Source organism: Alligator sinensis, unplaced genomic scaffold (assembly GCF_000455745.1).
Source record: "Alligator sinensis unplaced genomic scaffold, ASM45574v1 scaffold93_2, whole genome shotgun sequence".
Classification (NCBI taxonomy): domain Eukaryota; kingdom Metazoa; phylum Chordata; order Crocodylia; family Alligatoridae; genus Alligator; species Alligator sinensis.
The window spans coordinates 1,255,713-1,267,851 of NW_005841854.1; the positions used below are offsets into that span (position 1 = coordinate 1,255,713).

General features: G+C 42.1%; 1 protein-coding gene across 1 annotated transcript in view; it reads right to left on the reverse strand.

The window, feature by feature from the left end:
* Nucleotides 1-216: 216 nt before the first annotated feature.
* Nucleotides 217-12,139, reverse strand: part of RBM34 (RNA binding motif protein 34) — a 14,865-nt gene continuing 2,942 nt past the window's right edge. Inside the window, exons 3-11 of the mRNA XM_006016342.3 lie at nt 10,617-10,756; nt 7,395-7,617; nt 6,512-6,571; nt 5,882-5,925; nt 4,438-4,521; nt 4,116-4,179; nt 3,979-4,021; nt 2,182-2,300; nt 217-598 (exon numbers count right to left, since the gene is read on the reverse strand). Of these exons, the coding sequence (XP_006016404.1) occupies nt 317-598; nt 2,182-2,300; nt 3,979-4,021; nt 4,116-4,179; nt 4,438-4,521; nt 5,882-5,925; nt 6,512-6,571; nt 7,395-7,617; nt 10,617-10,756 (1,059 nt within the window). The 3' untranslated portion in view covers nt 217-316. The remainder of the gene's footprint in view (nt 599-2,181; nt 2,301-3,978; nt 4,022-4,115; nt 4,180-4,437; nt 4,522-5,881; nt 5,926-6,511; nt 6,572-7,394; nt 7,618-10,616; nt 10,757-12,139) is intronic.

The window sequence follows — 12,139 nt, forward strand, 5'->3', positions numbered from 1 at the left end:
TGTTGGATGAGTCATTTCAGATGGACATCCCAACCAAAAAGAACATCATTAACTTCTAGAAAGTTCCTTTTTAGAAAAGAGCTTCTGGAACCTAAACTTACCATACAGCTTCAGCAAAAGGTATGAAAGCAGGTATGCCCCTAGAAAGTCATATTTCCAAAAGGCTGCAGCAGGGCAACATAAGAAGTCAAAAAAACCAAGACGACAAAATGGCACTGATGTGGTGTCACAACTTTATATGCAAGAAACAGCTCTTGGGGTTCTATTAAACAATTTTTTTAAAAATTGCACGTTCCAATGTACCAAGATGCCACGGCTATTTGTGTTTCCCAGTTTTTCTTTTAGTCACGCTCTTTGGTCTCTTTCTTTTGTTCTTCTGTATTGGGCTGGCTTTTTCACCAGCAAATGAATTGTTGGAATAGCTTTTTGCATTTTTTAATGTGGCACCTGATTTGTGCTTAAGATCAGGAAAGTTCCTTACACTCTCTGAATTTTTCTGTTGTACTTTTTCCTTCTCAGCACAGCGCTTCACTCTTAGTTTTCTTCCTTTCAGTTCAGAGTTGTTCAGTTTCAGGGCAAGATGTACAGCATCTGTATTCTACAAAACCAAACACATTAAGGTTGATGGTTAACAAACACCTGGATGTTCACTACTTATAACAATTGGTATTTTTATATACATTTCTCCTAGAAATATTAGATGCCACTGAAATCGACACACTTATTAGATATCATCTCTCTACTGCATTCAGAAATACTAGCAGACTTAGTCAATAGACAGGTGTTACATTTGTATTGGGGAATAAGCCCTTTTCTGACAAAAAGCAAGCATACAGGTATTCGATCAGTTTGTGGCAGAAACAAAGTAGTGATTCTGTTACAAACTGCTAGCTCTGTCAAAGGATAAATGCACATCTCCACAAAGTTTTCTAGCGTCATATGTAATACCTGTCCACCGCCATATGAGTCATTAAGACCCCCCAGTATCTCCCAGTTCCCTGCTCTCCCTTTCCCCAACCAGTCAAAGGGAGGGAGAGGGGCTGACTCCCTGGAAACCTGCCCCATGGTGTATTGTCAGGGCACCCAGTACTGCTGCTCCTTACCCAGGCCCAGAACGAGGGGCCAGGCAGGGGGTGGGTGTGCACCAGGCACTCAGGGGATGTCCCCTGCCCTGTTCCGCCAGTGACTGGGAGAACAGGGCAGGAGGGGCTGTATCCCAACTGCAGAGCTCCAACTCTTTTAACTGGTTCGGCTGCCTGCTGCCTGGTGTTCTGGCCAGGAGACAGGGCTGCCAAGGCAAGCACTCAAAGAGCCCAGATAGCCACAGGAAACCGCATCGCCTCTGTGGATAAAACACAGGCAAGCCCCAGCGTTCTGGCCATAAGCCCTGGTTCTTGCAGGGCAGGAAGCAGCAACCAGAGCTTTCACCACTCTACAGGAATCCTGGGAACAGCCTCACTCGCCACCTGAACAGTACCAGGACTCAAGTGGCAATGCTGTCTCTGGACTCCTCAGAACTGTTCAAGGAACTGTCTGGAGACGAGGAGGGCAGTCTCTGAAGGCCAAAGAGGGCAGCTCTTCTTGGCAGCCTCTGCTTTTCAGCAGCTGTCGGCTACTCACTGACAGCCTGCCCCCCTCCCCAGTAAGGGAGAGAGCAGGCTGTCAATCATTGGGCTCCCCTCCAGTACCCCCTGACTACAAAGCTCACCTTTGAGGCACCTGTGTAACGCTCTCCAGCCAAGGGCCTGGAACGCCTGTAACCCTCAACCCCAATGAAGAGTCCCACTGCTTGCTTGTTCAGCTGAGACCAGAGACAGCTGCACATATTGTTTTGAGACTCAAGAAATATGGTCACCCTATAGGCTGTATTATATTTATAGACATTATATAGGCTATAATACCTGTAAAAACAAGAGTCTTCCCTTTCTGTGTGCTAAACCTTTTCCTCCTTCAAATGTCTCTTCACTCTGCAGCAGTCTGCAACTACTGTTGTGAACAGCCCTTACTGATTTGTTCTGTGTTCACTCTGAACTCCTCAGAGGAAGGACTTGTCATCTTACCTGTTTGTAGAGTGCAGAGGACACTATCATTTAAAATGCTGTACAAGCCAAATACATAATTAAAACAGATCCCAATTCTTGGAGAACTAGTGGCCTTCCAAGACACATTATTCTTACCTACCTCAAAAAGAACATAGCCAAAGCCTTTGCCTATGCCGGTGTTTCTGTCTCGCACAATTCGCACTGCCACTACATTTCCGCATTCAGAAAAGTGCTCTCGCACAGCATCATCTTCAAGGTCTGCAAACAATGCAATAACACAGTCACTGTGAAGTTATAACAATGAAATCAAGGTAGCCTAGGGGCCCCTCTACATGTTACATCTATTCTGCAATTACCCAATTAATTGTGCAATTAATTTAGACTGGCTACAAGTGCAAATTAACTATGGCACCTTAAAAAGGTCCAACCAGTTATAAAGTTATTGCTGGAAAATGTGTAATAAGTTTATAGATGGTTTTTACCCAGCTTTAATTTGCACATATAGCCTATGTCCCCACAGCTGAGAGACTACAGCTGTTGTAATCTTCCATCTACAGGGCCACCCCATGGTTGACAGGACTGAGTCCCACAGCTGGTCGGATTCTCAGCCCTGGCTGTGCTCCATGGCTGTCAGGGCCAAGAATCCCACTGCTGTAAGACTCTCATCCCCAGCAGCTATAGGGCACAGCAGGGACCAAGAGTCCTGCCAGATTCAGCACTTGCAGCTGTGGGCATTTGCTATTCGCTGGTGCAGGGGGATTCCAGGATAGTAACCCTGGGCTCCCCCTATGCTGGCAGTAAAGCAGGATAGGGTCTGATGCTGGATCCCGCAAACATGCTCTTTGCCATTGTGACTATATGGATTGCACATTAGATCCCATCATGCTTTTAACTGCACATGTAGAGGGGCCCTAAGGACTAACCAAAACCCTACAATATTTTAAAGGGGACCATTTTAGTCAGTTCAAATGCATATGTGCCAGGACAATACTCATGTATTAAAAAAACAGAATGAGTACTTTGACAACTACCAATTAGGAAGCATTTAGAAGCAAGATAAAACCCAATTATTCAAACTCTGGGTTTTAAATAATTTAACTCTGGTTTTAATTGAGTGAAAAAATTAACATTTTTTGCTACATCTGAATAGTTTCTACTTATTCCAGAATGTATTTTTGAGACTCCGCATCAAATGATCCCTTGGCTGGGATGATCTAGTTGGGAATGGCCCTGCTTTAAGCAGGGGGTTGGACTAGATGACCTCCCGAGGTCCCTTCCAACCCTAATTTTCTATGAGAGTTTATAAATTATCTGGTACCCCTTACAAGTAAAATATATCTTTTGACTGAATAGTTTTACTCAAATAAGCAATGCAGAATCTTATGATGTTGGCAAAGTTTATGGGATTTTCTAATAGTCAGTATGTTTATAGGACCAGGAGGTTTAGACCTAAGAAACTCTAGTGCAGGGGTGGGCAAAATGCAGCCTGGGCCCGAGCCAGATGCAGCCTGCCAGGCCATTCTATCTGGCCCATGGGGCCTTTAAAAAAAAGTTAGAAAATTAATATTTATCTGCCCTGGGCTGCCTATCATGTGGCCCATGATGGCTTGCTAAGCCTCAGTAAGTGGCCCTCTGCCCAAAATAATTGCCTGCCCCTGCTCTAGTGTTATGTTACAAAATTAATGCAAAATCTAGAATTTAAAATTAATAAATTATGCTGTATAAACTAAAATAGATATCTCAATTACATTTTAGAATAAGTTAACTGGTTTCATTTATTGTTTTTTAAAATATCTAAGTAGTGATACTCACTTGCTTAAATCTTAACTACCAGGTAAAATAGTATTACTATCATTATAAGGGCATCATTATTTCACATTTGGTGAAAAAATAAAATTACAGCACAAAACGGACATGGCATTCAATCTAAACTCACCATATGAGAGATTTCCCAAGAATATAGACCGTTTATTGTCATGCTAAAAAAAAACAAAACAAAAAACACATCCCAGTTAGTTATTGACTTATAGCAAACAAAACGAAAAATCTCACTCAATCATGCATCTTACTTACAGAATTGGCTGCTGATGCAAGGTCAACTCTCATGTGGAATCCTTCAGCAATTTGTGTTCCATTTCTATTTTAGCCATAAAGAAAAACAGGAAAGGCATTAGAATGTGAACAGAATTGACCAACAAATTAGCAACACACATTTGGTCACTGAGTTTGAAAGCTGCTTCTCTAATAATGTACTGTTTAAAGAAAAAGCTAGGAAAAATGTATTTAGCATAAGGCAAGTAGAAAAGACTAGGCAGTTCAAACTTCTCATCTGACAGTTTATAAACCCATCATCACAAAATGTAATGCCATTGCTGAGTAACAAAGTGAGACATACTTTGTTAGAGCTTTGTTGGCAGCACATTCTTCTTTGAAGACCACATAAGCATTAACATACTTCATGTTAGGATGAAGCTTACGTCTGAAGAGAAAGAAAGAAAGTTAATTGAAATCATACTTACACATATGAACTTTTTTTTTTTTTTTTTAAACACCTCTGAGCCCCCAAGGTGGTATGTACATAGTAATGACACCAATTCTTTCAAATGCAGTGACAGCCTTGGATTATGATCATAATCACTAGGGCCTGTTTATATCGCAATTTCACATTTTTCGTGAAAAATATTGGAATTAACTAATTTTCACAAAAAATGTGATTTGCAATGAAATGCTCTGATGGCTGCTACAGGCTGGGGAAAGGGGAGGGGAGGGGAGGGGCCGTTTGCTCCTCAAATAAGAAAACTGAGGTGCCACAGATTGGGGGCGGGGAGGAGAGGAGAGAACACACGCAGGAAGAAGCAAACAGCCCCTCGCCTACCAGTGTCAGAGCCATCTGCCAAGGCAGCCCCAAGTGCCCCCAAGCCCTCCACACTCCAGCTTTTCTGCCTGAAGGAAAAAACAGCCCCTCCCCTATCCATCCCCAAGCTCTCTCCTCCCCCTGTTCCTTTTGCAACCCCTTCCCCCCTCCCCTGGCCTGCTAGGCTTTTGGGGCTGGCTAGAGAATGCTTTCCCCAGCCTGCAGCAGACATCAGAGCAAACAGCCCCCCAATCTGGGTGCAAAAATGGTGGCCCCCACCACAATCAGGCCACAGTATTAGTAAATTGGGCCCGCAATTTAAACCAGGCCTTAATAATGATGATTCAAGCCAAAAGACATCAATCGCTCTTACAGCTGTCTTTTAGGCCTTGGTTCTATAATTTATGGGCCTATCTCCAACTCCCAAAGAAATCAGTAGTTAAAGATTCTTGGCACTTTGCAGGTTGTTTTGGATGGAAAGAAGAACTGTGTAAGTACCAAGTGGAAAATAAACCAAATTAGCAGGAAGTAAGTGTGCTGCCACAGAAGTCACAAAGGGTGTTTATACCTGTGCTCCAGGAAAGGGGAGGAGGGGTGCTTTAGAGTGGCTCTGAGAGCCGCTGTAATTAAAGTGCCTGAAACGTCACGTGTATCAGCATCCCTGTGCTGAAAATGGTGGCGGGGGTGCTTTAGTTAAAGCTCATTGAATAAGCTTTAGTTAAGGTGCTCCACCAGCATTTTGCATCATGGAAACACTGATACATGTGATGCTGAAGTCTGCTGGAGCATGGCAATGAATCAACTCTGCTCTGATGTGCTGCATGTGTATAGGTGCCCAAAATGCCTATTTTATATACACAACTGAACACTATATTTTTTAAAAGCTAAAGGAACAAAAACGAAGCGAGTCTGACAAGTATAAAAATAAAGCTTAAAAAGATTTTTCCTTCAGTAATAAAATATGGAGCTCACAAGTACAACTTACTTTATAGCTGCTAGCTTTTTGGATAAAGTATCCTCTGCTGGAACCTTCAACAGAAAAAAATTCAGAGGCCTTAGTAAGCTTATTAGATTATTTCAAATATTTGTTCTTGTAAAGTGGGGAGGAAACAGGATGGGTTTCATTCTTATCTGGGGTAATACAGAGAGTCTAGAAAACAAACTTTTATAATGACAATTGGGAGAAGGTCTATGAAAGACCTTTAAAATTATTAAGAATGAGATTTGGTTGGTTTAGGTTGCTATGTGTCTTGCATTCTAGCATGGCAATCTTCAATTAATTTATACTCCACACTGAATTACAATGAAATTCTCTCTCTCTCTGCTATGGTATTAGTAAACAGTGAAATAATCTCTTAAAAAAACAAGCACTACAATTTATGAGATATGTGTCTTCCAAAGCAAATGTGCCTACAGTGCAATCAACTGTTATTATGGGAAAACAATGCATGTAGAAAGTACAGACTCTCATAGGAACCATGTGCTATTCTCAGAAGTATTTAGAAAAGCAAGGCTTTAACTCAAGAAATACAGGTAGTGGACTAAAAAAAAAAAAAAAAGATAGATATGCAAATGCTACAGGCAAGCAAGAGGACAACAAAAGGGAACAGCATACCAAAGAGCGGAAGCGAACTGACTCTATTTGTCCATACTCTTTAAAAACTGACGTCAGCATCTGAACAAAAGACAAGAAGTTACATGTATTTCAATCCTTTATTGTAGCTCATCTAAATTACTATGCACTGTATGTAGGAAAAGACTAAATTTGCACTGGGTATGTAACAACTCTATACAGGAAAATTCAGATATTTTTCTCTTAGCTCTTTTCAGGAAAGGAAATATTTAAGATCCAGAAGACAACCATTTGGTCCCTTGACAGATAAATCACAAGTTTTGTATTATCCAAGTCTACCTAAAAATCAGTGGTTCCTAATGCATTCAATTACCTTGTTGAACTGGCTTAAGCTATTTGATAAATTAGAATATTACAACTCCTCTCTTCTACATATTCATAGTATCAGATACTTTGGGCTGTTGCCTTGCATGATTATGGATTATATTATACCCTCAGAAACCTGCACACTGACCTCTCCAGGACATCAATGGAAACTATGCCCAGGCATCCAAAGAGAGAATTCAGCACTTAGAAATTAGCATGAAAATATCGACATCTTTTCCCCCACAATTCAAGGGATAATGTCAACTTAAAAATCTTTTTGAAAATGAATAACTGTTTTAAAAATCAGTTTCTGGTAATATGCCCTGTAAATGATACATCGGGGGGGGGGGGGGGGGGGGCAACCTTTTTGGCAGGCATGCCACAAATTATCACTCCCCGCTCAAGTGTCACTCCAATCCCCCTCCTCTGCCCAAAGTGCTCCTCTCCTTTCTGCTTCTTACCCTGTTTGATGCTGTGCTGCCTGTTCCCTCAAACTGAGGGCTCCTTTAAGCCAAGACCTATTGTACTTCCTGTAATTTACTGAACACTCTTCACTTACCTGTGTAGTACAGTGGATGGGTAAATTCCCAACAAACACAGTTCTTTTGTTTTTTAACATCTCTGCTTGACTGACTTGTTTTTTCTTATGTTGTTTTACACCAGCTTCCTTTCCTGAACTATCAAGGCTTTTTATGACGGCATCAGGATTTTGGTTTTTCAGCTTCTTTTTGCGATTAATCTGTTTCTCTTCCTCTTCATCTGCTTGTTCTAGTGCACACTCTCTATAGCACAAGTAAGAAATGAAACTGGATGACTGAAAAAGCAAAGCTTTTCCTAAACTGCAAAATGATTCTAGTTTAACTAAAAAAGCATGCCAGTTTAGTACCTAGAAAAAACAAGTTGAGTGGTGAATAAAGAAGGTTGTATACATTTAGCAAAATCATTCGACTAGCAATGCACAACATGACCACTTACTGCTCAACTGATCATGTGTTTATTACTACTGTTCAATGCCATCTACTTAGTTGTCCTATGTAAGAGCAATATTTATATTGGTCATCCTCATGTTTGACACATACTGGAACTAAAAAAGCAGACTTCATTTTCCTAAAGTAAGATAACGTTCAAGTTACTCAAAACAGACTCTCTCTCAAAAGTAGAGACAAGATCTAAGGTCCCTGACACATTACACTTAAGATATAATTAACCAGTTAAACAGGGGGTAAAAAGCACCCTGTTCAAATTCGCAGATGGCACTAAGATGTGGGGAGAAGTGGGCATGCTAGAAGAGAGCAATAGGCTGCAATTAGACCTGGACAGGTTACAGGGGTGGGCGGATGAGAACAGGATGGGTTTCAACACTGACAAGTGCAAGGTACTGCACCTAGGGAGGAAGAACCAGAGCAGACCTACAGCCTGGGGAACTCCCTTCTCGTCAGTGCAGAGGCAGAAAAGGATCTTGGAGTCATTATTGATGCCAAAATGAGTATGGGCCACCAATGTGGGGACGTGGTCAGGAAGGCCAACCGTACCTTGTCATGAATCCACAGATGCATCTCAAGCAGGTCCAAGGAGATGATCCTCCCCCTCTATGCGACGCTGGTCAGGCTGTAGTTGGATGCCGCACTTCAGGAGGGATGTGGACAACATGGAAAGGGTCCAGAGGAGGGCCACTCACATGATCAGGGATCAGCAGAGCAAGCCCTACGAGGAGAGGCTAAGGGACCTGAACCTGTTCAGCCTCAACAAGAGAAGGCCGAGAGGGGATCTAGTGGCCGTTTACAAATTAGTCAGGGGGGACCAGCAGGCATTGGGGGAGTCCCTGTTCCCCCAAGCACTACCAGGAGTGACAAGAAATAATGGTCACAAGCTGGCAGAGAGTAGATTCAGACTAGACATCAGGAGACGCTACTTCACTGTCAGGGCGGCTAGGATCTGGAACCAACTTCCCAGAGAAGTGGTGCTGGCTCCTACCCCCGGGGTATTTAAAAGGAAGCTGGATGAACACCTTGCTCGTTTGACCCCAGTACTCTTTCCTGCCATGGCAGGGGGTTGGACTTGACGATCTGCTCAGGTTCCTTCCGACCCTACCAACTATGAAACTATGTCTTAAGTAGTGACCTGAACACATGTTCATTCAATTAGTAGCATGATAAAACCAGGAATACATGACAAAATTACACAACATGTGTAATAACTTCATTGCTGGTTCTTATCGTGCTTTTAACTGAACATGTGGCCAATGCTCCCAACCCCCAGAGCACACTCCTGTGTGCTCCAGAGACTGGGAGCACCAATCAACTTTATCAGGGCTCCCAGCCAGGGGAGCACAACAACCTCTCCTGACTGGGAGTTCCAATCAACTGATGGAGATGCCAGGCACAGGAGCTCAGGGTGCCCCACCCATGACTGAAGCTCCAATCACTGATGGAGCTCCCAGCTGCAGGGGAGCACCATGCACTCACGCACTTTGTAGTTTTGTCAGCAGACGGGGCTCCCAGCCATAGGACCAAAGATCGTGATCCTGGGTTCCCTCTGCACCAGCAATCTGGTGTGATGCAATCTGATGCTCAATCCCACAATCACGCCTCCTGCGCATGTGGCGTGGTAGGAAGCGTGATTGTTGGAATCATGCATCAGATCCCATCATGCCCTCTTTTTAATGTCTGTCAGTGGATTAACAGATGTTGTTCTATCCAAATGGATAACATATACCAAATGTATTATGCAAAACACACCCAAGTAGTGAAGCAGGCTCCGAAATCTATGGATTATGCAACAAACTGCATAAATGAGAGTAGAAGTTACCGATAAAAGACATACTATATTGCAGTGTCATAGACCAGATGTAGTGGTAATCTTATCTTCAGGGTGCAAGAATTAAGCAAAGTTTGTACTGAACAGGATAATACAAAGATGATTTTCTCACTGGAAAGGTAGCACCTAGCTCTCACTTACATTTAAGGGAAAAGAAAAAATAACCAAGCAGAGGCAAAACTGGCTAGTACTGCAGCCTATACAATGGAGCAGCTGAAGGTTCACTGCTGCTGGGGGAGACATCCAACCCCACACTTTTTGTTTTTTTGCTGCTGACATGTGCTGCCCCCACTCCCCCACCTGTTTTGGCATTAAAACAAGGTGACCTCTTCCCCAGCAGCACTGAACATCTAACTATGTACTGCTGTCACTTATCTGCCGTCATCAATGCCAGAGCAGAAAGGGGAGGGAAGTGGGGGGGGGGGAGAATGAGAGAATGAGGCACCCTCCTCCCCTCGCCCCAGGCAGTACCCAGGGTTCATGCCCCACGCATTGTTATGCTACTGTAACTAAGGACTATTCTGACAGGAGAACATGCCCATTAATGTGAGGCAGGCATGCTAAGAGAAGAACAGCAGCCTGCTCCCTTTGCTAGCACATTATTCCTTAGGTTTTAGATCTCTCCCTTGCATAAAGCCAACTGTAGCCTTAGGCACAACACCTCATGGCGGAGAACTCTTCAATACATGTCTCCGATGGAAGATTCAAGTAGGAAGTTAACATTTCAGATAGCAAAGGGTGTAAGGTATCTCCCCTCAGAGGATTTATGAATTTGACTGCCTTTTAGGGCATAATGTGTGAAAGTACCCCTGCAACAGCAGTCTCCTTAAAATCAGAAAAGGAAAATGTACAGTAAAAACAGGAAAGGTAAGTATTTTGTCCTCTGACTTAGCTACAGCCATCAGGTTTTAATCTATGTATCATGGCTGGGTTTCAGGTCTTAATTTAAAAATGTTTTAGTTACCTGTTTGCCACCTCTTTCTCTGCTATAGAAAGTTCCTTTTTTGTTGTTTTTTTGAGTTTTACATGGGATTCTTGCTTAGTAAGTGAACTGTGATCTTCTGTTGCCCTTTCCACTTCTGCATGCTTCCGTTTCTTATTTTCCTTAAAAAAAAAAAAAAAAAAGTTCTGAGTGTTTAGAAAGACACATTTACTTTAACCTGTGCTACAAAACAGGAAAACCATTACATAACTTCCTTATTTTAGATAAGCATGGAGAGGTCATTCCAATTTTTCCTAAGGTAAGCCCATATAAAAAGAATCAATCAGCTTTTATCACCCATAAAATGTGACTACCTCCATCTGGGAGCACCCAAGAACAAAACCCAGGGTTTTAAAAGACCATGCAGCTGTTGAGTCAGCTCGTAAAAGATTTAAAGCTATTTCAGATTACACAGCTGTAACGTCAGGACATTTTACCCTCTTCTAAGGGATATTACTTTATTTTTTCACATGCTGTTAGAATTTTTCCAATTAATAAGGATATTTTGGTTTCCAAAATATCAGAAGTCTTTTTGTTACTTCCTTCTGCCTAGGAAAAGGCTTCATTTTTCTTTAACAGCAAGGAAAAGGTGCAGATCAAAATAATTTGAACAGGGTGCATTGGAAGCCAATTGTAAGAGTTTGCTGGACTGCTTCCTAAGATGCCCATTTAGGATAGCAGAGAAGTAGATGATTAAACTGTTCCAATAGCAAGTTAGGTTTGGCAACTATTTCCCACCCTCCACATTACTGGAAATGTTGCTTTTACGAAGATGATGTGCTCACTGGATAAGAATGTGATGCGAAATGTTTTTCCTTGGATTGAATCTTACAGGCATGTTGATAAATTTTAGGGCATTCATCAGGGTTATTTATGGAATGGTTAGGTATGAGTAAGAGATTACTGAAGTCTTTCATCCTATACCAACTGGTAGCAAGAGGAGGGAAAAAAAGAGCCATGTTGACTTAAGTCTGTCACAAAACTCTTTAAATAGCATTGATGAAGTCAACAATATTGCAAAAGCCTCTTTGTTCTGCAAGTCTGCAAAGAAATGACAATCATAACACGTGTCACGATATTTAGGGCTTATCATTATGGTACAGCTGCTTGTTTTCTAAAAAGCCTTTTTAATGTTAACTGATTTCTCTCGCTTTACACATGACCACACAAAAATAATAATAATACTGGTAAACATAAGAGTGTCAATATATTGTGCATCTGAACATTGGTCACAGAGTGGTTGTTTTAAAGGGAAAAGACCACAATATCACAAATGAAGACAAAACTAACACTGAGACCATACTAATTCAGCTTGTCACACCCAAAACAATTAGTGTATAATTTGGGCGCAGTTTTGGAAAGAAATACTTAGAACCACTGTAATTTACTGCGTTGTATATATAGTTTCATAGATTTCTAGGGTCAGAAGGGACCTGGTAGATCATCGGGTCCAACCCTCTGCTCCAGGCAGGAAAGAGGGCTGGGGGTAAGTAACCCCCGCCAGA